The 27051-nt window shown below is 42.5% G+C and overlaps 1 protein-coding gene across 9 annotated transcripts in view; it reads left to right on the top strand.

Moving 5' to 3' along the window:
• Positions 1–27051, top strand: part of DMD (dystrophin) — a 2246075-nt gene that overhangs the window by 2123907 nt on the left and 95117 nt on the right. For all 9 annotated transcript variants that reach the window (XM_055393453.2, XM_055393450.2, XM_055393451.2 and 6 more), the window contains 4 exons: positions 5709–5783; positions 21727–21928; positions 24104–24189; positions 26168–26325. In XM_055393453.2, coding sequence (XP_055249428.2) covers positions 5709–5783; positions 21727–21928; positions 24104–24189; positions 26168–26325 — 521 coding nt within the window. The remainder of the gene's footprint in view (positions 1–5708; positions 5784–21726; positions 21929–24103; positions 24190–26167; positions 26326–27051) is intronic.

Genomic DNA, 27051 nt, shown 5'->3' with positions numbered 1-27051 from the left:
GAGGATAGATGATGTAATCATTCCCCTTGTTCCTTAAGTTTCTAGCTTTCTCCATTTTTAGACCAGAACCAGCCCTGGATAAAATAAGTCATGAAGAAGAGGAATGTACAGTTCAGCATGTTGAGTGTCCTGAAGTGCGCTTCGTACCAACTGCCATGCAAACATGGTGTAACTCATTTCTTGGGTAGTCTCACGCTTCTCCGCTTCTCGAGTTCCGGTTGTGAGAGCCAGTGAGCTCCTCACAACTTGGGCCAGAGTCCCGGAAAGCCAGCTTGCGGGGAAATTGGAGGCTGGCCTCCCATAGGGGATGGGCACTGGGACTTGAAGCTGTATTTCACATGCATACTTTAGCTATGTGATCAGCCCCAGCCTCAGCTCGGGACCGTAGCTGTACCGCATCCTGAGGTTTCAGTGTGTGTCCTCCACATTTTCACAAGGTGGCGGTGACCAACTGTAAGCCAGAGGGAATGGTGCTGCCAATTCCTAGCAACACATGCAGATTCAGACAACACAGGTGGTTATCTCTCTGGAGTAGGACTTTTTAAGGAAACCAGAACTCCGTTGTAATTCACTGATGGTTACTGGATATAAATCTATAAATCTGCATGGCTTCTGTCACAGTATGATGAAAACTAGATGTTTTCCCTGTTCCCATCTTGTGGTATTCCTGAATCACTGTGTGCTCATTGGTTGGACCATGCTACATGGAAAACTGGTGGCAGAAGGCTTGTTCTGTGCATTGTGTTGGAGGGTATGCTTGAAAGTGTGTCACAGTGGATCGACTCCAGGCAGAATGTGCCATATTTAGAAGGATTTGAAAGGGAAGAATGTTTGAACTGCTTTAGGGAAGCTGAGAGTGCTGCTGAAGCAAGAATGTTCCAGATGCTTGTCTCTGATAGTATTCTACCATGAGCCACGCCCTGAGAGAATCACATCATCCTTGCCTCTCCCACTTGGATCTCTAGCTCCTGGAATTTGCCAATTCTTGAGGGTTGGATGGAGCTTCTGACCTTGTTTCGACCACTTGTTCTGAGTTCTGAATATACCTTGGAAAATCAGAAAGAGGGTAGGACACCTTTAATTTATTTTAGTAGTGTTCATCATAAATAAGAGACCCACAAGCATAATCTAGAGTTGAGATTTTGGTCTAATTGACTCTAATAGTCATTAAATAATCCACAAGCCCACAGAATGGAATGTAGAAAGATAGAAAAACAAAAGACAACACAGGTCTCTCTACAGAGTTTATACTTGAACTTTTAACATGAAACAAGAAACTCTATTAAAATGTATAATTAAAGACTCATTTGAGGGCTTCCCTGGTGGCTCAGTGGTAAAGAATCTGCCTGCAATGCAAGAGACTGGGGTTCAATCCCTGGGTGGGGAAGAGCCCCTGCAGGAGGAAATGGCAACCCACTGCAGTAATCTTGCCTATAGAATCCCAGGGACGGGGGAGCCTGGTAGGAGGCCATCTATGGGGTCACACAGAGTCGGACACGACTGAAGTGACTTAGCAGCAGCAGCAGTATTCTTGCCTGGAGAAGTCCATGGACAGAGAAGCCTTGCAGGCTACAGTCTATGAGATTGCAAAGAGTCAGACACAAGCTAGCAACTAAACAACAACAAAGACTCAATTATACCTGAAGGTATAGATGAATCACATGGGGATCTTGGTAAAATGTTGATTCTGGTTCATAGAGCTGGGTGGGGCCTGGGGTTCTGCATTTCTAACAAGGTCAGAAGAGATGCTGATGCCGTTGTTTCCTCAAATCATAATTGAGGTAAAAAGGATCTGCCCAGGTTCTCTTGGGTCGATAGGTGTTGGGAGCCACTGTGGTTATACAGAGGTGCGGGCTGCCTTCTTAGCCACGTCTAGTAACCAGTTTCTAACCAAAGCAGATCTTAGAACAAGATTTGTCACCTATGAACAGTTACTAGTCACAGAGCAGCAAACAGTTTTAAAGCCCGTGCCTAAGACTCCATGAAGTCCCAACTCTGCCTTTTGAGAGCTTGGCACAAGAGCCTCTCAATCCACATCTGCCACAGTCCTTAACACGGTGGTTCTCAAAGTGTGGTCCCTGGACCAGCAGTATCAGCAGCGACCTAGAAACATGTTAGAGATGCAGATTCTCAGGCCTGCCGTAGACCTGCAGAATCAGAAAATCTGCACGTGGGGCCTGGGAATCTGGGTTTTTAACCAGCCCTCCAGGTGTATCTGATGTACACTCAAGTTGGTGAACCACTGCTACAACAGCAGGATTCTGTCAGCCGTCTAATTGAATTCAAGCAACCAAGAGTCCCAGAACTACAGCTGGAGCTCTTGGAATCCAGCCTACCACACCGCTTGGAAAGGTAGAGGGCCTGCTAGATTCTTCTGACACCCCGTTAATGTAAGGGCAGGGCATGTTTCTAAACCCTTTGCAGCAGTCCTTGTATTTTGTAAACTACGAATATCACTAACACAAGCCCCTCTCACATTAATTAGGATCCTAGATGTATTAATAGGATTTTAGGTGTAACACGAGCTAAATATAACTGAGGCTTTTACAGTGGCGGCCTCTGGAGTGAGGGTTTTTGATTAATTGCTAGCCAGCCACCCCTGGAGTGTGTTTTCCTGATTAAGACAACTGACCGCCTCTGCAGCATAGCTAAGCTAACACACACATACATCATTCTACACTGTCCAGGGGAGGATTTCTTTGTAACTCTTGAAATCTACTTTATTAAGGCATTTGTTGTTGTTCATTCACTAAGTTGTGTCAGACTCTTTGTAACCCCATGGACTGTAGCACAACAGGCTTCCCTGTCCTTTGCCATCTCCCAGAGCTTGCTCAAACTCATGTCCGTTGAGTCAGTGATGCCATCCAGCCATTTCATCCTCTGTCACCCCCTTCTCCTCCTGCCCTCAGTCTTTCCCAGTATCAGGGTCTTTTCCAGTGAGTCTGCTGTTCATATGAGGTGGCCAAAGTGTAGGACCTTCAGTATCAGTCCTTCCAATGAATATTCAGGGTTTATTTACTTTAGGATTGACTGGTTTGATCTCCTTGCAGTCTAAAGGACTCTCAAGAGTCTTCTCCAGCACCACAGTTTGAAAGCATCAATTCTTTGGTCCTCAGCCTTCTTTATGGCCCAACTCTCATATTCATACAAGACATACATCAATACAATAAAATGTATATACTCTCAAGGGACCTTCATAACAATCAAGATAAATATCATTTTAATCACGTAAAAAATAGCCGTGTGTTCTTTTCAGTTAGTTACCCACTCCCTCCCCACTCCTGGCTACCATCTACCTGCTTTCTGTCAGTATAGGTGAGATTTACCTGTTCTAGGATTTCATATAAATGGAATCAAGCAGTATTTTTTTTTTTTACTCTTTGTGTTGTTACCCAGGGTAACATTTTTCAAATCAACTCACATTGTTGCATTATCAGTAGTTAGTTCCTTTTTATTACAGAGTAGAATTTCCATTGTGTGACTGTACCACAGTTTTTTTATTCATTCTTCTTTAGTTTTCTTTCCAGTTTTTGGCTCTTACGGAGGAAGGCTACTCTGGGCATTCGCATAGACATCTTTTTGTGACATGTCTTTATTTTTTTGGGGTGACTATCTGGGAGTAGATTTTTGGGTAATAAGATAGATGTTTGTTTAATTTCATGAGAAACTGCTAACCTGATTTTCCAAAGTAGTCATACTGTTTTATATTCCCACCAACAGTGTATGAGAGAGTTCCAGTTGCTCTACATCCTTGCCACCATTTAGTATTGTCTGTTTTTTGGCATTTATGTTGGATATCTTTAAGTAAATTGCAGACCTTGTTTTTCTTTCCCCTAATTTCATTTTAGCTTGTTATATTTGATCTCTTCAAAGGCCATCAATCTAATAATGTTGACCCATCAACTTGCATATGGATTAAATTATTTTCCTTTCCTAATCTCGAATTAGAATTGGTTCTGTGGGTGCCGTTTGTTTATGGTTATTAGTCATGTTTGCCAGTATTTTTTTCCATTCTTTTATTCATTCAGTTTGTCAGAGTCCCTGAGCTGTATTAGACCTGCTTTTTCAGAGAACAGTTGTATGTTAAGTCACCAGGAAATACAACAGAAGTTGGGGACAGGGTACTGGTCTTCAAGGAGCTTTTTGGAGCTGGGTTTATGAAACATAAATGCACAAAAATGCAAGAAAAGAAATATAGCTTAGTGTATATCAAGACATGCAAAATTCAGTAAGGACATAATATAAATAGAGATTTCTGCTAGGTGAGATGAGTTGGGGCTTAATAGACAAGTGACAGTAGAAACCACTGTAGCAGAAATTGTTGAGTTGTTAATCCGTGCAGAATAATAGAATGATTGTACCTTATTATATAAAGCTAAATGTAATCCCAATGTTTTACACTTGATTTTTTAAAAAATATAGCAGTGTCTTTTATTAGTGCAGAATATGGACAGAAACAAATATCCATCCTGATATGGACTTGTAACGTTTCTTATTGACATCTGATATCATTTTTGTATATTTAACATGCATCCAAATTTTTGATCTGCAAACATTTCTGATTAGTAAATGTGTGTGCGCTCACACACAAATTTGTGAACTTCTTTTTAAACCAGTTCTCTTTTATCCTGTCTTTGCCAACTTATGTACTTTTTAAATAAATGCAGAAGAGTTAAATAGAAGGAGTCTGTGGAATCAGGCAGACCTAAACCTGGATGAGAGTTAACTCTACCAATTATATTTTAAAATACATCTCACACACAGACACATAAACATGTTGAATAAGAAATGTTCCAAATGTTAACAGTGCACATCTTTGTATAGTGAAATTATGGATGATTAATTTACTTGATTCCATGTTTTCCTTTAATTTCTTTGTTTTCCACAGTGAGCATGTATAACTTTGATAATTAGAAAAAATGTTATATGCCACTTGTTTGCTAAATTCTCATAGCTAGTCCAATGATGTATTTATTCCCTGTTCTTTTTAATCTGATGTTGCTAATGACCTAGAGGGGTAGGATTCAGGGGAGATGAAGGAAGGTCCAAGAGGGAGGAAATATATATATATATGTATGCATGCTTAGTCTCTCAGTCATGTCTGATTCTTTGCAACCCTGTGAACCATAGCCCACCAGGCTCCTCTGACCATGGAATTCTCCAGGCAAAGATACTGGAGTACGTAGCCATGCACTTCTTCAGGGGATCTTCTCAACCCAGGAACCTGTGACTCCTGCATTGCAGGCAGATTTTTTTACCATCAGAGCCACCAGGGATATACCTGGTTCACTTTGTTGTGCAGCAGAAACTAACATAACATTGTAAAGCAATTATACGCCAATAAAAAAATAAAATAACAGGAAAAAATTTAAATCTTGCCTAGCAAAGATTCACTACAACAGAACCAAGATTACAGTCTAGAAAATAAATACGTGTCCCTCTATTCTCTCTTGGGAACAAGAACTACATGAGCACCCTGCAGGTTATGCCACTGTCATCCCTCAAAGAACTTAGCTTTTCTGATCGTCAAAGAGCAAAAAGACATTTTTTTTTCCTTCCCCACATTGACAGAATTTTACCTTTCCAAAATTGGGGCATGTACAAGAGATTTTTTTTCCCCCAGCCTTTTGTTGGCAGATCATTGGGAGCTTATCTGTGTTATTTGATGAAATAACAAATGATCTTTGTTTTCCCCCTTTCTTCTTCAGCTGACCTGAATAATGTCAGGTTCTCGGCTTATAGGACTGCCATGAAACTCCGAAGACTGCAGAAGGCCCTTTGCTGTGAGTATTAACCAGTGCTTGAAATGTAATTCTGCTTAAAAAAAAAAAAAAAACAATGATGGGGTATTTGCTCTTGAGGAGGGGAGAAATAGCTCTCTCAAGTCTAGTTGTAGCATAAAATTCATTTTTTTTCAAATCTCTTTGGTTTAGTGTACCTCTAGATTGGGGCTTCCCTGATTGCTCAATTCTAGGGCTTTCCTGGTAGCTCAGCTGGTAAAGAATCTACCTGCCGTGTGGGAGACCTGGCGTCTAGATTACTCTGTCACATTGTTGAGAATCATTCCTGTTGCCATTCCTCAGCTACTGATGTTGAATTGATAAGAGACTGATCATTTTTATTTTCTAATGTATGGCACTGGCATCAAGAATTATCTTTATGAAACTTGAATTATCTCCCCCATCCACCTTTATTTCTTCTCAGAAAATGTGTTTAATGTTTGAAGTATTAGCACTCGGTTGCCTTAGCCAACCAAAGCACAGAGATGTGTATTGTTTTTTAGCTTGAATGCTAATGTTGTGATCAATGCTGTCACAGAAGAATGATGACAAGGTTATTTTTCTGCTTTTGCTAAATATCATGCCTCAGTGGGAAAAAAATCCCAGAGTGTCATAAAACACTCTCGGTTCATTAGAGAGTTTATGTAACTGTTAGTAAGTTATTGAGAGCCCTTGTTTTCTGATGATGTGAGCACGAAATAGACAGGTACAGTCCTTACGCTGATGGAACCTATAGTCTAATGAGGGACACACAGGGTATCCAGAAGTCAGGTAACCATATATAAGATCATCAAGAACCTCTACAGTCTGTTTTTCTTTTTTTTTTTAAAAAAAGCAATGAAATTGCCTCTATTACGGCTTTATGGGCACCTGAGAAAAAGTAAAAGGACAATTTGAATGTTGTATATTTACTCACATGACAGTGGATGGGGTACCATGAGAACAGATAGTTGTGGGGGTGAGGTGCTGAGAAGGTTTGCTTGAAGAGCCATGTGAGTCCAGAAAGGTAAGTAGAGTTCAGTCTGGGAGGAGCATTCTCATTAGAAGGCAGAGCATGTGTTCAGGCATGGGGTCCAGAGATACATTCAGGAACTGAAAATGCCACAGCATGATAAAACACAGGAGCTCCAGGGAGGGGCTGTGGTGAAATGTTTGGCTGGAGCCAGGCAGACTGTGAAAGGTTTTTACACTTAAGTTACACAGGGTGGGAAGGAGAGGGTGGGACAAATTGAGAGACTAGCATTGAAACATATACATCACCATATGTAAGAGAAATGGCCGATGGGAATTTGCTGTGTGACACAGGGAGCTCAGACCAGTGCTCTGTGATATCCCAGAGGAGTGGGTTGGGGTGGGAGGTGGGAGGGAGATTCAAGAGGGAGGGGACAAATTTATACCTATGGCTGATTCATGTTGATGGATGGCAGAAACCAGCACAATATTGTAAAGCAATTATCCTCCAATTACAACAAACTTAAAGTGTGGAAATCAGTGGGGAGCCATGCAGTGGGATGGCGTGTTGAGACTGTCATTTAGAAAGATGACTCTGGCTGTGGAATAGAGTCTGCCTCAGTGCTGGGGGTGGGGGTGGTGATGCGGGGAGGTGTGAGAGCGTACCCCGGCAGGGGAAGAAACTTGGCAAGCAGTTTCCGTTCTCTAAACCAGCAATCTGGTAGCCTGAATTGACAGAGCAGGAATGGAGAAAACTGGGAGGACTTGAGAAATACAAGGTGGAATTGATAGGCATTAGTGACAAGTTTGACATGCCTGGTGAGGATGGATCAAGGAAGAGACGTAGGTGCCAAACTGAGATGAACAGTGGGCCTGCTGGCAGAGTTGGCCATATACACATAGCTGTGGTGCTCAGGAGAAACGGATGAGCAACACTGAGGAATTATGAGTGTGCAGCTGCTTAGGGAGAGGGACAGTAACAAGAAAACAATATCTGAGACCGAGTGGCCCATGTACAGAGGGGACTACAAAGGAACACACACACAGAGTATAGTACCACATACTGCGCGGGCAGGAAGAAGGGGCCCACCACCAGGTTCAGATGCTGCTGGAAGGTCAGGAGGAAGTGGGCCCAAGTGTCCATTGGGTTGAGCAACAAGGAGGTCCTCAGGAACTTGGGTGAGACTTTAGGGGACATGGTGTAGGAGGTGAAGTGGGCTTAGAAGTCAACGAAAAGTGGGGATGTAGAGAAAGTTGGTTGAGACGATTCTTGGAGAAAGGTTGAGAAGGGAAGCGGGGCAGTCGTTAGCTGGAAGGGGCGGAGGAGTTAATGGAGGGTACATGCATTTAGACTGAGATAAGCCTGAGTTTATTTCAATGAGTATTAGAAGACAGGACAAAATGGACATTGTTGACTGAAGAGGAGATAATAAAACATGTGAGTCCTGGGGGGATGGGAGAAGATAACCCAGAGCCCATGAGAAGGAAGCCTGTCTTCCAAGGTAGTGAGTAGGGTGAGGGGAGAATGCGAGCAGGGCTAGGTAACTGAGGAGACCTGGGGGAGGCAGGCAAGGGATGCCCGTGGACAGGGCTCCATTTTCGGTGTGTAGGTGGAGGAGAGTTCCTGGGCTGCAGTTAACAGCAGAAAGTCCAGGTCAGCCTTACCTCTGTGGCCAGGGAGAGGGCTATTTTGGAAAACAGCATCTTGGAGCTCAGCGTCGGCTGACTGTTTTAGGGCTGCACCCATCCTCAGGGGGATTTCTCCAGGAGCTGGATGATTCTATTCCAGGTGGGCAGAGGCCAGCTGGGCAAGAGAAATGAGGATCAGGTCAAAAGAGGGGTTAAGTGGTTGGAATGCTATCTGGCCAGTCCACGTTGGGCAGGAGAAGCTGGAAATTCAGGTGGAAGCTGGTAATTAGGAGGTAGTGTGGTAAAGCGGCCAAAAAATGCTTCAGGGAGGTAGAGGAAGAGATTGTGTGGAAGTGACCGGAAGGCCAAGAAGTTGTGGTCAGACGGCAGCAAAGCTCAGCAGTTTTTTGGAAGCGGAACAGGTCAGCTGATTGGCTCTAGGACATGACCATTTGCATGGGTGGTAGAGGTAGACTAGATGTCAATTTCCCTGCAGCTGAAATAGGAACTTAAGGGAACTGAGTGGCTAGAGTGACAAAGTCATGATGGCCAATATTGAAATCACCTCAAATTGGACCCAAACTGGACCGAATTGAACCCAATTCATGGCTGAGAGCTGCGAACCCTGGCAACCGAAACTTTGGGAATGAAGGTATCTGACCAGGGGGTCTGCAGAAGCTAGCAGGAAGACGGTCAAGGAGTGCTGTTGGTATGTGATTTTCTACATGGTGATGGAGAAGACATAGCTTAGAAATGAAATGGTTCAGAAGGAGAGAGTAGGCCTGTCCTCTTAATCTTGGTTTCTCCAGTGCTAAGCACGAAGCCTGGCACAGAGAAGGGCTTAATCTGTTTTCATGGAATGGATGTGTGAATGAAAGGAGATTTGGGCTTCCATTTCCATATAGGCCAGACTCTGAAGCTATCACTGTTCAGCTGTATAGCTGCTAAGCTTAAGTGGTTTTTAGAGGACTCCCTGGGCCTATGATTTCCGTAGGGACCTGTTGAATGTACCAGAGCTGGAAAGAGGTAATTTGGGGTGGGGGAGTCAGAGGCCAGGTGGAGAAAGTCTTCTGCCTCTTTTTCATCTTCTGTCTCTGCCCCATCCCAGAGGTAGTGCCTCCCACTGAGAAAGGGACGACTGTGAAATGGCTACTGTAGAGTGCTATGGTGTACAGTCCTGTCAGACCCTAAAAGTTCAGTCGAGATAATATGTTGTGCCAGGTCATACTATAAAAAAAAAACCCCAAACTGACTAGATTGGACCACCCTTTCCATACTGTTCCTCACAGATTTAGGCATTGTTCAGTTCTCCTGTCAAAAAGTCTTTCCATTCACGAATGTGTCTCATTGTCTGTCATCTCACTGTATGTTAAAATTTCCAATACTGCTACTGCTGCTGCTGCTAAGTCACTTCAGTCATGTCCGACTCTGTGTGACCCCATAGACAGAAGCCCACCAGGCTCCCCCGTCCCTGGGATTCTCCAGGCAAGAACACTGGAGTAGGTTGCCATTTCCTTCTCCAATAAGCATGGGACAAATGGGGGAATCTAATATTATAAAACATTTTGGCCACAAGTGGTTATGACCTCATAACAAAGTTAAGCTTTGAATGTAGAATATAAAATTTTCACTTTTCAACTACTGTGCAACTCTCAGCACTTCCTTTCTCAGCATTACTTTTCTCATATTTGAAAAAGATTTAGGCACAGCAAAATGAGGGTGTATTTATCTAAATTAAGTGCTGGATTCTCAGGAATGGTAGAAGGGTTCCATGTGGAGTATGAATACAGAATGAAGAGCTCACCTATCCTTTTATTATTGAAAACATGCATGATCGCATTACTTAACTGTTCAGTAGATTATTTCAGAATTTCCCCTTAATTTTAGATATGCTTTGGTTTCCCTTCCGGCCTTTTCGTCATTTCTGTGTCTGTAAAGCCATGATAAAGAGCTATTGTCTGGGGTCAGAAAACAAAACTTGTCCTGGCTAGCTTTTCCAACCGAAGGTCGTTTCCACTAACTCTTACTTTAATGAAAATTAATGATGTTATCTCAATGATTTCCTGATGCCAGTTAAGAGTTTGAATTACAGATGCCTTAGAAAATATGCCATGCTGCTGCCATTAAGCATTTAGTCTTAATATTTTTTCACTGCACTATCAAAGCTTCAATACTGCAGAAACCTGAATACCACAATGTTATCCGCTGTAGAGAGTTTGCTGTTTAAGTCTAGAGCGTCATCATTGGTCTATAATGTCCCCAGTTTGTAATCGGTTTAATGTTGCATGACTCTATACTGCCTTTCAAGGCATTGTGAATGAAAATTAAATTCGACAGAAAAGCAGAGACAAAGAGAAAATCTGGGTAAGATGGATTTATAAGCCGGTTCCTATGGCTGATAACCCATTGAAAGTTACAAAGAAGATACTCGAGTTTTTTCTTTCTCCTACTGTGGTTCTCATGACATCCTATAGGTTTGTGGCGTCTAAAATTAAAAATATAGCCAATTTCTAAGAGCAGAAATAAAAAAAGCACTTAACAAAACCCGTGTATTTAGTTTATTAGTGTGGTGGGTTGGAGAGAGCCCAAACCATAGGGCTAAATATACTGCAGTGGATAAATGTGACAGATATTCTGCAAACAAGAAATAGAGAACAATTTGCTTCTGCTCGGCAACTAAATCACACAGTGGAGAAATTTTCTACCACCTGGAATTGTCTGCATAGAGGCACAATTGCCAGACTCATCCTTCCCACAAGATAGCTTAAAAAGGTGCTCCTTCTGGACCCAGGCACATCACCTTCGGTGAATGTACAGAAAGGTGGCATCAGATAGGGTTTGGTTGCTAAAAACTGAGAGGACCCACCATGTAACATGGCTTACAAATCTACAGTCTCCTACAGGAAAAGGTTCCATACAGGCAACAGTGACAGTCAGGATGTGCCTCCATGGCCAATGGCTGCCTCACAGCAGGAGTGCCTGAGAGGCCAGTGTAATTATTTGGTCCCTTTTCTGCAAAAAAGTCTGTTGCCACATACCATGTATTATTGGGTTGACCAAAAAGTTCATTAGGGTTTTCCCAGAAGATGGTTCAGAGAAATCCAAATGAACTTTTTGGACCAGCTCAATATTGGGGGCTTCCCAGGTAGTTCAGCTGGTAAAGAATCCACCTGCCATGCAGGAGACCCAGATTCAATTCCTGGGTCAGGAAATTCCCCTGGAGGAGGGATAGGCTAACCATTCCAGTATTCTTAAAGCTTCCCTGGTGGATCAGATGGTAAAGAATCCACCTGCAATGTGGAAGACCTGGGTTAGATCCCTGGGTTGGGAAGATCCCCTGAAGAAAGGCATGACAACCCAATCCAGTGTTCTTGCCTGGAGAATCTCCATGGACGGAGGAGCCTGGCAGGCTACAGTCCAGGGAGTCGCAAAGAGTCGGACATGACTGAGCAACTAAACACAGCACAATATTTTTGGAGGAAGCCAAGGTCTCTGTTGTTTCAGAATTCAAAATATCTTGAGGACAGAGCCAAACTCAGTTTCTCTGCTTCTGTGGTTTGACAGCATTGGTGCCCAAGGAGAGGGGGTTCCCATAATAGGAGCCATCTTGGGCTTCTCTGGTGGCTCAGACAGTAAAGAATCCACCTACAATGCAGGAGACGCAGGTTTGATCCCTGTGTCAGGAAGATCCCCTGGAGAAGGACATGGCAGCACACTCCAGTATTCTTGTCTGGGAAATCCCATGGACAGGAGCCTGGTGGGCTACAGTCAGTCCATGGGCTCACAAAGAGTCAGACACAACTGAGCAGCTACCACGCGTTCTCTCCCACTGTAGTCCTGCTTGAAATGTGTCCAGCACCAGGAGTTACTAAGGAAAAGAAGGGTGAGTTCTCAGCCATGGTACTCATGCTGTTAAGGAGAACCTTGGAGGTTCCACTCTCTAGTTATTGTTGCTTCCATTTATAGTTTCCATCCTTCTCTTTCCTCCTGGATTTGGAGTCCCTTGATGTGTTCTTTTTGCACTAGGAGATCTCTTCCATCAATTTCTCTTTTCTCACTCAAATAAAATTCTGCCTGGCCAGGTAGTCCTCTCCCAGCTCCTAATTCTCCTGCTGCTGCTGCTGCTAATCACTTCAGTTGTGTCCGACTCTGTGTGACCCCATAGACGGAAGCCCACCAGGCTCCCCCTTCCCTGGGATTCTCCAGGCAATAACACTGGAGTGGGTTGCCATTTCCTTCTCCAATATGTGAAAGTGGAAAGTGAAAGTGAAGTCGCTCAGTCGTGTCCCTGACCCTTAGCGACCCCACGGACTGCAGCCTACCAGGCTCCTCCATCCATGGGATTTTCTAGGCAAGAGTACTGGAGTGGCTTGCCATTGCCTTCTCCACCTAATTCTCCTAGGGTTCTTTTATTTTAAGGGTCCCCTGCTCTTTGGTCCACCGGATATCTTGCCAGCATGTGGTAAAAACATCTTCACTATAACTAGGAAATGCAATTCAGAGGCAAAAAATGTTGAGTCTCCCAGGCAGATGTTGTAGGGATAGTAGTCACTCCTAAACGGACCTTGGTTTCGAAATGCCACAGAAATATCAACAGCCATCCATAGCAAATTGCTGGCTTTTCATCTTAGGCCAGTGACATATAAACTTGCTCTATTAAAGGCACAGACACAAGTGCACCTGACCACAGTTATGGTGTGACAGTGAACCTGATCAGTGGCCCTGGGATGTACTTGTGTTCCTTGAGCAGAAGACACATGGGGGCAGAATGGCTCACACTAATGGCAGCCAGAATTAAGTTCTCATGAATATTAAGTATTCATGTGTATAATTAATGCCTCTTATGTATTTCATATACAATAAACACTTTGTACTAAGGTACCTCTGCGCTATTAGGTGTCTCTTCTTCCTTCAGTTCCTTTCTATCCCTTTCTGTGTTTAACATAAACATGCTGGTCCTTCCATTTCCCCCCAGCACATCTCATGAATTCTCCCCATGTCAAACAAACTTCTATACTCGAAACATCTTAAAAGGTTTAACCTATGATTTACAGACTACTTGAATATTTAAAATGGAATTTAAAATTCTCAAAAGTAAATGTATATTCCATCCAGATTATCTGGGTAATCTAGATGTTTACGTGGAAGCTTCGGTGTGAAGAAAATGCATCAGCGATAAATCTGAATGTCTAAGTAACAACAGCAACAAAACAACCAAAGTTTTGACTTTTCAATCTCAAGGAAGTAGGCCTACCAAACTCAACTTCATTTTCCTCAATGATCCAAGCATCCCAGTTGTCCCTTCACTCATTTGTAGCTCTCCTCACACACTAATGAGGCCAATAGCTTTTTTTAACCCATATATATTATGACAGATGGGGTATATACCATCTAAACTTGCTACCACATACCTTTCTACCCAGTACCTTTTGTAATCCTTCATCTTCACAATGAATGACCATGCAGTGTTCATTCAGATTATGAGACATCAGTATTCTCCAGATATGACTGGGTAAGTATTCCCACAGGTTGCTTTCCCACACAGGTGCTTACTGACAGATACATCCTGTGAAACAGACTCCTAAAGACATGATGCAGTCCAGGTCACAGTCAGAATTCCCATCTCTTCACCCAGTGCGTTTGGTAGATTGGCCAGCAGTACTGCTCACTTCTTGGCTCTTTAAAGGGGCATGAGTCATAGCCAAAGGGAGCACTGTTGTTGTTCAGTCACTCAGTCCTGTCCGACTCTTTGTGACCACATGGACTGCAGCACACCAGGCTTCCCTGTCCTCCACCAACTCCTGGAGCCTACTCAAACTCATGTCCATTGAGTCGGTGATACCATCCAACCATCTCATCCTCTGTCGTCCCCTTCTCCTCCTGCCTTCAGTCTTTCCCAGCCAGGGAGCATGTTATTCTCTTATTCTAATAAGCCTCTTTCTAGGCACCAGCATTGTGTTAGCTTTTCTGGTTTTCACACCCATGTGGTGGCTTTCTTCCCTTCAGCAACAATCTTACCTTTCTTCTTGCTGTTACATTTTAATCCAATCTCTCCACCACCTCACCCCTGTCAACCCCGCCCCACAGAGAGTATATTCCCCTGGGCTCAGCCACTGTGCTAGTCCACATTTCAGTTCAGTTCGGTTCAGTCGGTCAGTCGTGTCCGACTCTCCGCGACCCCATGAATCACAGCACGCCAGGCCTCCCTGTCCATCACCAACTCCTGGAGTACACTCAAACTCATGTCCACAGAGTCGGTGATGCCATCCAGCCATCTCATTCTCGGTCGTCCCCTTCTCCTCCCGCCCCCAACCTTTCCTAGCATCAGAGTCTTTTCCAGTGAGTCAACTCGTCGCATGAGGTGGCCAAAGTATTGCAGTTTCAGCTTTAGCATCAGTCCTTCCAATGAACACCCGGGATTGATCTCCTTTAGAATGGACTGGTTGGATCTCCTTGCAGTCCAAGGGACTCTCAAGAGTCTTCTCCAGCACCACAGTTCAAAAGCATCAATTCTTCGGCGATCAGCTTTCTTCACAGTCCAACTCACATCCATACATGACCACGGGAAAAACCATAGCCTTGACTAGGCGGACCTTGGTTGGCAAAGTAATGTCTCTGCTTTTTAATATACTATCAAGGTTGGTCATAACTTTCCTTCCAAGGAGTGTGTTTTAATTTCATGGCTGCAGTCAGCATCTGCAGTGATTTTGGAGCCCCAAAAAGTAAAGTCTGACACTGTTTCCACTGTTTCCCCATCTATTTCCCATGAAGTGATGGGACTAGATGCCATGATCTTTGTTTTCTGAATGTTGAGCTTCAAGCCAACCTTTTCACTCTCCTCTTTCACTTTCATCAAGAGGCTTTTGAGTTCCTCTTCACTTTCTGCCATAAGGGTAGTGTCTTCTGCATATCTGAGGTTATTGATATTTCTCCCAGCAATCTTGATTCCAGCTTGTTCTTCTTCCAGCCCAGCGTTCCTCATGATGTACTCTGCATATAAGTTAAATAAGCAAGGTGACAATATACAGCCTTGACGTATTCCTTTTCCTATTTGGAACCTGTCTGTTGTTCCATGTACAGTTCTGACTGCTGCTTCCTGACCTGCATACAGGTTTCTCAAGAGGCAGGTCAGGTGGTCTGGTATTCCTATCTCTTTCAGAATGTTCCACAGTTTATTGTGATCCACACAGTCAAAGGCTTTGGCATAGTCAATGAAGCAGAAATAGATGTTTTTCTGGAACTCTCTTGCTTTCTCCATGATCCAGCGGATGTTGGCAATTTGATCTCTGGCGCCTCTGCCTTTTCTAAAACCTGCTTGAATTTAGGTGGTAGCAAAATGAGACATACCTGGACTTTGCCTTGTCCTTCTTTTCCCACTTTTTGATAAGGGCTCCCACTGGTTCCAAACAGAAAAAGATGGGGCCGTCCCATCCACTAGGCAACAAAGCATGTGTTAGGTGAGGTGTGAGAAGGGGGTGATTCAGCCCAGGAGTCCTGTGGAACTCTTGCACTTACCTTCCAACTAGCAGTCATAGTCTCTTCTTTCAGGATATTACCAGCCTTTAAGACTCCAATTGTAGCCGCAGTCCAGGGACTACTAGTGTTGCATTGAAAAAGAAAATTACGGTAAACTAGGGGACAGCCAGAAGTTCCCCACTTGAATTATGTTTCTAATTGTAATTGTTCTCACAGATGTAGCCCATATATCAAAAGTGCTAGTTCCCAGGTTCCTTTGGCTGGAACTCCACCTGCAGGCAAGAGAGGCTGAAACTCAGTAGAAGGAGATTCTGGACTTTTTAAGCTTTTGCTTCTCTAACCAAGGAAGTTAGTTTCTATCAGTTTGCCATCCCCTTCTAATCCATTCTTATAGCTCCTGGAGTTCAGGTTCTACCATTTCCAGATTCCAGTAGAAAGTTGTATTATTGATAACCAATTTCAAAGCCTGTACTACTTCAGACTGAGGGTAGCTTGGCAACCAGCATCAGTGGTTCATTTTCATCCCTTATATCAGAATCATCTTCTTTTCTTTTGAAAAGAATGCCTTACCCGTATTTGCAGCTAAGAATGAATTGGAGCCTTCTAAACCATCTCAGTTCTTGCACTAATTGCTCTGGGCATGACAGTTAAGCTCAAGAGCTGATGAGGACTCAAAATGAAAGTCCTTACAAATCTACAGTTCATTACCAGGAGAAAGGAGAAGCCTAACATATACCAACAGCATTATAACAGGGCCATGCATCACAACCACAGGGTGGGGTCTGGAGAGGCCATGTCAGAGCTCCAAGCGCCCTCTCTCTGTCAGGGCCAGAACAGGATGCACATTCTCTCTTGGATCAAGAACCACCAGTGTGAGTGCAGAGCACTTTAGAAACCAAGGCTCACCCATCAGAATCTCAGTTAGGATTGCTTATAACTGCTGGTGCCCTGGATATCTTCTCCCTATATTTGCTGTTGTTCAGTCTCCCAGTCATGTCTGACTCTTTGCAACCCCATGGACTGCAGCACGCCAGGCCTCCCTGTCCCTCATCATCTCCTGGAGTTTGCCCAAGTTCAGATTCATTGCATCAGTGATGCCATCCAGCTATCTCATCCTCTGACACCCTCTTCTCCTTCTCTTCTCAATCTTTCCCAGCATCATGGGCTTTTCCAATGAGTCTTCCTTTTGCATCGGGTGAAAAAAATACCAGAGCTACAGCTTCAGCATCAGTCCTTCCAGTGACTATTCAGGGTTGATCTCCCTTAGAATTGACTGGTTTGATCTCCTTGCTGTCCAGGGGACTCTCAGAAGCCTTCTCCAACACCTCAATTCGAAGGCATCAATTCTTTGACATTCTGCCTTGTCTCCCTACATGCTGCTGATAAGCTGCTAAGTCACTTCAGTCGTGTCCGACTCTGTGCGACCCCATAGACGGCAGCCCACCAGGCTCCCCCATCCCTGGGATTCTCCAGGCAAGAACACTGGAGTGGGTTGCCATTTCCTTCTCCAATGTGTGAAAGTGAAAAGTGAAAGTGAAGTTGCTCATTCGTGTCTGACCCTCAGCGACCCCACGGACTGCAGCCTACCAGGCTCCTCCATCCATGGGATTTTCTAGGCAATAGTACTGGAGTGGCTTGCCATTGCCTTCTCCGGGTCTCCCTACATAGCCAGTCCCAAACCCAGTGGCCTCCATGGGCCTCACTGAGACCAGGTAAAAATGGCTAATTGTAAATGCTAGCAGTAAATAACTGTGATAACCTGTAACCCATGGCTACCCATAAACACAGTGAGTCACTTCTTTTCATTGCTTTGATCAAGGCTCCGCATTGTGTGGCTGGTTTTAGCAAAACATGCCTTGCCAACCTCAGAGTCTCTGGAATTAACCCTCGCAGCAAAGATAACTACATCAAAGCACATTTACTTTCTTGCTAGGCAAAGATTTTTTTGAGAAGTCTTTCAGCCTGAAGGGTAAGCCGCCTGTGGAAAGATGTGATGTCCACAACAGCCTCCTCTTCCCACAGACACCTTCTGCACGGACCAGAAAGTCAGCAGACACGTAGGAGTTACCCACCCTGTCTGTGTCTGTACTACTGAGGTTGCAGGATTGTTGATATGTTAACACGGGGTATCCACATTGACCCACAGGATGAGCCCAGAGTTGTGTTTGTGTGGGCACTGCCTGACTTACTCTAACCAACATTTTGATGCTTTTTCTCCTCCCCATATTATTGCTAGTAGAAAAGGGAGGGTAGTTTTCTTTTATGTACAGTCTGGAAGCATTACCTCTGCCACCCACCTTTCTTCTTTTCAGTACATGCCCCCGCCTGTCGTGCCATAATACCCAGAGCAAGTCTCCTCTCTGGTCTCAATGTTTCCCAACTGCCAATGCTTCTGAAAGGGGCTTTCTAGTTCACAACACTGAGGATTCTGTACAAGACAAAAAAAAAAAATCCAGCAAAACTCCTCACTTGTGGCATATGTAGAAAAGAACGGCATGGACATTTAAACCTAGGATGTTAAGAGAGTAAAAAAGTGAAAGCATTAGTCATTCAGTCGTGTCTGACTCTTTCGGATCCCATAGACTATAGCCCCCCAGGCTCCTCTGTCCATGAGATTCTCCAGGCAAGAATACTAGAGTGGATTGCCATGCCCTCCTTTCGGGGATCGTCCCAACCCAGGGATTGAACTCGGATCTCCTGAACTGCTGGCAGATTCTTTACCTTCTGAGCCAGGTGATCAGGCACAACCAGCACCTTGGGAACCATTCATGGGATCCTGTGCTTGAGACCCCACCCCACCCCATCCCCTTCATTTTCTGCTTTTCGTGCTTAGCAAGGAGAACCCTGGAGAACTGGTCATTTTTTGTCTTGCCCCCTCTGTCACCCCCAGATGGTCCCTCTGCTTCACTGGCATCCAAACCTCTAGCATCCTCTACTGTTAAAATAATTTTTGAAAGAAAAGGTGTATTAGAACATACTTTGGATTTTTTTTTATAGCTTTAAAATATATTCCCTAGTGAATACAGTAAAGCAGATATATTCTTCCCCTAAATGGAAATTCCTATCTTGAGGTAAAAGGATGGTTTCACAGAATTGTTGCTGCTGGTTGCTTGTTGAGGCTTCTGGAAACAACTAATCATTATGTTTAATGTTTCATCAAAAAATGCCAATGTGTTCTCCAAGATGCTCATTTCACACAGTTAAGTATATGTTTGTGTGGCAATTACTTTGCCCCTATTGATTTTCTCATGTCTTTGCATGTCCATGGTATCGGCTCTATATACCTCAATAGGAGTCTTTTACCAATTATTCCATGAAAGTGAAGTTCTGTTTGATATGTTAATTTAAGGAAAATGTGTTCTCCAGTCTTCTGTGATGGATCATTCTCGTGTTTAACGACATTTGGTTTTAGCAGAGTGCACTGCACAGTATTTCTCTTCCCAACTATGTCATCTCCTGCTCCTATTATTTCGGAGCAGTTGCTTTGCACCCCTCTGGAGCTATTGATGCTCCTAGTTTCCTATTCTGTGTGTCACCCATTCACCTGTACAGAGAGGAAAGTGGGCCCCATAAAAAGAAAAGAAATGCCATTTTCCTGTTGGTTGTTCATGTCCATCACACAGGGAAATTAGACTCTTCATACCAAAGTGAGTCTTACAGATACTCACTTGTTAGCTCTTATATCCATGGATATAAAGCAAAATAGCTATCATGATTAAGGAAAAGTAACAATAAAAACAACAACAAAAAAAATACAGTAGAAAAACTTCGAAACACCCACTGCTTCCCTCAATATATAAAGAAACATGCTGGGAATATTGGTATTTTGAGGAAGTCTGGTCTTCTCTTCTGCTGATGAAAATGGTGTGCTGATTATGTACACCTCAAAACCTGTCCTGAGAGGAAGTCATGCACATAGCAGAGAGGATGAAAGTTGGTGTCTTTTGTCTCTGTATCTCTCTCTGTTCTCCCATACAGTCCCCACTCAGCCTTCCCCTCCTCCGTCCCCCTACCTCCTTGTGTTGTTATTTTTTTTTAATCTTTTTTCTACCTCCCTCCCTTTCAAATCAAGTTATGTTCCTTTCTGCCACTTGAAACACAGTCTCGGCTTCTAAGTAAAGAGGTCATTCCTTTATCTTGAGAGTATTTTTAAGCAAGAGAGTGGGGAGCTTTGCTTTGATAGGATGAGTGCTCCATCAGGGTATTGTAGGGGGACTGGTCCATGGACATAGAGGGCTTTACTCACTGGGATGAAAGACAAAGGAAAAAAAAGAAAACACACTTGCATCCACCATGAGGTCTCTTCATGCTTCCAGGGAAACTTCAAAAGGGTACTATTTTCCTTTTTGAAAAGAGAAAAACATGCAGTACATAGGTATTAACATACACAGGTATTAACCACTATTTTGGGGTTTTGTCCTTAACATTTAATTAGAACTAGCCACAAACAGTAACTAGGAAAATGCATTAAAGCCTTAAATTTGCATCTGTTTAGTATGGGGCAGCCTGTTTACTGACTGGCATGGTTGTGTTTATCTGAAGTTACATTTAGAATTTTGTTGCCTCCTCCCCCAGGATGCGTAAGAAATTTACTTAATTACCATTGACTCTCTTTCTCTCTCAAAGGACTGAGAATGCAGACCAGAGCTTAGATGTATAAGGTGTCATAAAAGCAAAGCTGTTGCATTCTCAATTTGGCTAATAAATTGACTTGAGAGAAAAGCATCTTCCCAGGACCCTTGGGAGTAAAGCTTATGATTTGCTGATGTTGGACAAGGTTGAGATTTCACTTTTGATACATGTTTGTCTTTCGGTATACCATTAAATACCACCTTAGATGACAGAAACCTCCCACTCCCCACCAAATTTACAAAGTTCTTGTTTTGTGCTGTGCTCAGTTGCTTCAGTCATGTCCAACTCCTTACAACCCCATGGACTGTAGCCCACCAGGCTCCTCTGTCCATGGAATTCTCTAGGCAAGAATACTGGAGTGGGTTGCCATTTCCTTCTCCAGGGGATCTTCCCAGCCCAGGAATCGAATTTCACGCATCTCCTGCATGAAATACATAGTAGGTGAAAGGAGAAACAAGTGAGCCTTACACCTGAAAACTGGATAGGTGACACAGTTAGTTTAGTTTGTCTATAGAACATTTTAGTGAAGTTGAGTATTTTTTCACCTAGTGTTAATGTAGCAAGAAAGATTAGGAGGTGACTGATATATCAAGGAGAAACATACTTAATGATTATAAATGCATAGCTGGAAATCGAGTTTATACAACCCTAACCATACAGATTAATCAAACTGACCTTCTCTGATACTAATACAAGAAAGTACTGTTAGGAACCTTTTAAAATCTCTAGTAAAACAGTTCCCCACCCCACTCCGTGATTCGGGTGGAGATGACTCTGTTCCTGTAGAACACTATGGGTCCCTTTAACTCCCCCAAATTGCCCAATAGTTCTGACATAGGTACTGTCTCTTCACTCACTTCTTCACCCATTGCCAGTGAGACTTCAGAACAACCTCTGAGCTTGTGAATAAGTGAATAAGTGAAAGTCGCTCAGTCGTGTCTGACTCTTTGTGACCCCATGGACTATAAAGTCCATGGAATTCTCCAGGCCAGAATACTGGAGTGGGTAGGCTTTCCCTTTTCCAGGGGATCTTCCCAACCCAGGGATCTAACTGAGGTCTCTTGCATTGCAGGTGGATTCTTTACCTTACTCACCAAACTCATAGCCAAGGGATGGGAAGAAAACAGTTCAGTAAGAGAGGGTAGGGTTTGGGTTTGGTGTTTAAAAGGGTACAAGACCATCCTACTAGGATCATCAGAAACAGTGACAGAAAGGTTTTCCCCTTGAAATGACCGATGATATTCTGTGGCTCTTGCAGTGGATCTTTTGAGCCTGTCAGCCGCATGTGATGCCTTGGACCAGCACAACCTCAAGCAAAACGACCAGCCCATGGACATCCTGCAGATCATTAACTGTTTGACCACTATTTATGACCGCCTGGAGCAAGAGCACAACAATCTGGTCAACGTCCCTCTCTGCGTGGATATGTGTCTCAATTGGCTGCTGAATGTTTATGATACGTACGTATGGCAGGCTTTCTCCAGACTCTACCATGGGAGGCTTAGTTTACAGAACGGTGACGGTGTAATTAGCATCACAGCAGGGCTTTGGTCTAGAAATATGGTCCTCAGGATGAAAGTTTCATGAAGCCGTGTGACCAAATGCTATCCCTGTGATTAATCATTTTTGCATTTAATGGAACCAAAAAAATGTTTTGATATGCTGGGAGGTAAAGAACTAGGATGTAGATTGCACTCAGATTAGAAAGCAGACAAAACCTCAAGATATTCATTTTTCCAGTAGTAGGATGAGTCAGCGTGTAGCCATTGGTTCTTGCCCTTGCTAGCCTGATATCTTGAATTCCTCCACCATCTTCCAGTGAGGCTCCTTCTACCCAAAGAGATGCGCTCCCAGAGATGCGACACTCCTGTCCCCAGCTCCAAATAGTGTTAGCTGATACTCAAGAGATTTTTGCAGAGGAATGTGAATGGTTATGCAAAAGAAAAAAAATGAAAACAAGCCCTTAATGCAGCAAATTCATATCCTCAAACCGAGGAATTCTGTTTGTTTTTGTTTTGTTTTGTTTTATAAATAAGGATTGACAAAGCTTTAGTTTGGCACCTCCATTCATCCCTCTATCTGAGAGAGCACTTGCTTTTATCTTTGGGATTGCCCCCCCCCAGTTTTGTCTTGAGCTTAATGAAGACAACTGAGGAAGGTAGCAGCAGGAATTGGTCTTAATTTCAACTGAATTCTTCTTAGACATCAAACTCATTATATGCCTGATTTCACATGTCAGCAAGAACATATTCTGCATTTAGAAATCTGGGAAGCTTTTCTGAAAGGAGTCGCATAGCAACTATTTTAGTTTTTCCTTTGCTGTAGATTTCTTCCACCTCCTGGATTAAAATGTATACCTTTTTATTCTTTGTTATTTTGCTAAGATAGTGCTTGTTAAATTCCAAGGCTATTGAATTCTCATCATTATCTACCAAGCCCTTGATCATGTCGGATTTTAATTGCAGATTATACTTACATTTGCTTTGAGAAGGGTTTCTATTCGGGTCTTCCCTCAAATATATTTCAGCACCCATTTTCTTTGCAGATGATGTATGAATGAATTCTGAGTATATGACTTCCCTTCTCTATGCCTGAAAATTATTTGGGGACAATGTTAACTCCTTGAAGACCTGAGTTACTGTATAAAATTTGTGAAAATTTTGATTTGCCTTTTTAAAGAGGGAAAATGGTAAAAACTTTCCAGTGAAAATACTTTGTCGTGAATGTATTAGGACCCAGGATTTCTGTTTGGCTAATGTATTTAGTAAATTGTACCAGTTGGAAGCTGAGCATATTGTTCACTAAAAGTAACCACTCTTTGAGACCTATCCTTTGCAGTTATTCTAGACTTTTTTTTGAACCAGGATATATGGTTCAGTTGTTTCTCATAACAAAATAAAAGCTGAAAATGATCAAAAGGCAGGTTTTACAAAATGACAAACTTGTACTTTCCCCATGGATACAATGAACTTGTTAATGAATTTGTCATGTGGAATGGTTTGTATGTAAAGTAAAAGCATATGTATGTTAAAACATTGTTATAGCAATAGGATATTTTTAAACTGCTCCTTAAGATCATCTGTTCCAATGCCCTCTAATAGATTGTATCATATTTTTTCTTGTAGAGATAAATGTTCATATTTTATGCTATGTGTCTTGTGGCCTGAAGTGACTAATTTTCTTCTCAGTAAGAGGCAATCTGGTGAAAAGCTAAATAGGTGTTGAAGAGGGCAGAGCAGTTAGTTGCTAGTAATTTTCTGGCTTCAGTAACCAAAGTGGGTAATTTGCTTAGCACATACTAGTAATTCTTCCCCTTATCTACTTAAACCCAGGTGGCTCTCTGAAGATAAATGAATCTTTTTCTTATTTTATTTAGAGAAATGCTTACCATTCAAGTAAGGTCTTTTAGAAACTGAAAACTTGTTAAATGTTCACCGGTCAACTTGGTCAAATTTCCATTTCATTCTAGGTCATCAGCCAAATAGATAATGAACTCAGAAACGTTAATGATCTTAATAAAACAATGGTCAATAGAGTTCCCACATCCAAGTTTTTTTTTTTTTTCCTTAACTAAGAAGTGTTTATCTTTCAAGAAAGTGTCAGTAATTGTTTTCTGCTTTGATTATTCATAATAGGGGACGAACAGGGAGGATCCGGGTCCTGTCTTTTAAAACTGGCATCATTTCTCTGTGTAAAGCGCATTTGGAAGACAAGTACAGATGTAAGTCATGTGTACGCTTTTATTAATGTTGGCTAATTACCCCAGTTCTAGATGGGGAATGACACAGTGTTCTTCGTTGACAGCAGGTTCCTCGTGTAAGATGTAAAACTGCTCTTAGACAGGCATAAAATTTGGTTTGTGCCGTTCTCTGTCAGACATGAAATTGTATGTATTTAAGTAGAGAACGAGGATTAGCTTCTCCAGTACGAGTATTATTTTACATTACATCGACTGTGTCTGAACAAAACACATGTTCCTCAGGGATAAAGCCTGATTTCCTAACCCCTTTGTCTAAGTCAGAAAAAATAAATGTGAAGGTTTAATCCATGCACATGCCTCATCTTTGGATTCTTATTTAAAGAGTACTATCTGGCATTCATGTTCAACAACCTTGTTTATTTTATAATCATCTTACTGCGAATTGTACTGACATATCCAATTCTGTGATGAGATTAACATTTTATTATTTGAGAGACAGCTTGCCATTTCTTACAGGGTAAATATCACCTTACAGAATTTCCTTTTGATTAGCTGTTGGGCTCTTCTGCGTAAAATTTGTAAATCCAAATTAAAAGCAAATGCTAGCAGAGGGATGGTTGAGGTGACGAAGCAACCGTTCATTCCCATTGTGAAGGCATGTACTTGTTTTTCCCCTTTAAATGCTCATGAGAAATCTTTTCGGTAGGAATATTAAACAAACCTAGTATATCTTGTCTTTTCTCTTTTCCCCTAAGGCCTAGCCACAGAGGGATGTGGAGATGTGCTGAGCTTAAGGATAGGCAGAAGATAAAAGAGATTGAATTCCTACAAAGCCATTCTGTGTCCTACTGCTCATTTCCCCCCAGGAGTAAACCACAAAATACACAAGCTCTTTTAGCTCTCACTTTTATGTAGTTTCCACTTGAGTTTTTCTCATCCTAAGAACCCAAGAAAAAAGAACAGCTTTCGTTAGCTGTTTGAAAATATCTTTTGGATGAAACAATATTTCTGTGGGCTTTCATCCTTTAAATATTGTAGCTACTTGTAGGTTAGCTTTTACTCTAAACTTGCTAATGGTAAAGTACCAGCACATCATAATACTTACTTGATAAACCAAGGAAAGTTCCAGCCTCCGTTTCAACTATTATACTAAGAGGGAACAGGTTGGAGGTTGGCCAAACAAAAAAATATTAACTTCAAACTGGGATGTTTGAAGGTAATTCATAATTTTGAAATTTGGTGGATATACTAGAGAGCTGGGGGGGTAGGCATGTGGAAGATCTCGAGTATTGTCACTGCCATCTGAAATAAATATCCCATTCAAATATTGAATTCCTGAGAGTTTAAAGTGTGCATATGAGTAGGAAAAGCTTTCATGGATTGACTTTCTTGGCAACTTTTATTTAAATACAAGATAGGATTAAAATAATTAGAGTTCTGAGATCAAAAGCTGTTACAAGTGTTCAGTGCATTCATTCATTCTGTGAATCCACTTATTTGGGGCACCTATCATCATTCAGGGGCTGCTCTTCTGTTCTACACTTTCTAGCACACAGTTGCTGTGTGGTCCCGATTTTGATATATTTTGGGATCTGATGTCCACAGGGGATAGCTCTTTGGGCCTGCTTTATGTTACTTAATGCTAAAACATTTATTGTACGATGGAGGTCATGTCCTATATATAAACTATTTTCCAAAGGATTATGTTCTGGCTTAGGAAAAAGTCACATGTCAGAACTGTATGTAAACTCTCATTTCTTACAGGGCTATAGTTTACTTAAACATTGTCACACTTCTTATATACACAGTGGTGATTAACTTGCTCCATAAAAGTAATAGATGTGCAGATTAGTGTACAGTAGAAGCAACCCGTCTGGGTGAGTAGGGAACCCATCTCTCCTCTTGAGAATTGGTACTGGAACTGAGTAGTTGGTTTAGTTTTGCTAGCATCTACTTGGTGCCACTTTTTGATTGCTGGAATTCTCTTCTTCCTCCTTAGACCTTTTCAAGCAAGTGGCCAGTTCAACAGGATTTTGTGACCAGCGCAGACTGGGCCTCCTTCTACATGACTCTATCCAAATCCCAAGACAGTTGGGTGAAGTTGCATCCTTTGGGGGCAGTAACATTGAACCAAGTGTCAGGAGCTGCTTCCAATTCGTAAGTTATTCACCTTCTTGAGTAGCATATTTATTCTTTTGCATTTTGGGAATTAATGGAAAAACCATGGAACTGTAGTTTCTCACATTAGCTCTTCTGTAGGCAGGTAGGTAGGGGATTTTTAAGATTCAAAACCTCTGTGGGCAGTGGCTTCTGGAACTGTGAGTTTGGGGAGAGAGGACAGTGCACAGGAAGGGAAAGAAGTCTGTGACCACAGCCAGAACACCACGGGCTCCTAGGGTGTCAGTGGGAGAGTGAATCTGCAGTGATTCAGTTAGGGAGGAAATAAATCTCTAGCCAGAGACATCAGATAGGTGAGTTTCATGGTTTCTTACTTTTTTCCCTAACCTAATTTTGTCATCATAACCTTCTTTTCAGTAACTATTGGTAAACAGTTAACACAGCTATCATTTTTTAAAGCTTTCCTATTGTAATGCCAAAGAATGCTCAAATGACCGCACAATTGCACTCATCTCACACGGTAGTAAAGTCATGCTCAAAATTCTCCAAGCCACGCTTCAGCAATATGTGAACCGTGAATTCCCAGATGTTCAAGTAGGTTTTAGAAAAGGCAGAGGCACCAGAGATCAAATTGCCAACATCCGCTGGATCATGGAGAAAGCAAGAGAGTTCCAGAAAAACATCTATTTCTGCTTCATTGACTATGCCAAAGCCTTTGACTGTGTGGATCACAATAAACTGTGGAAAATTCTGAAAGAGATGGGA

This window comes from Moschus berezovskii, chromosome X (genome assembly GCF_049115385.1).
Source record: "Moschus berezovskii isolate FMDL1 chromosome X, NW_MosBer_1.0, whole genome shotgun sequence".
NCBI lineage: Eukaryota > Metazoa > Chordata > Mammalia > Artiodactyla > Moschidae > Moschus > Moschus berezovskii.
The sequence above is the reverse complement of the archived record's forward strand: the minus strand, read 5'-3'. Positions and strand labels throughout refer to the sequence as shown.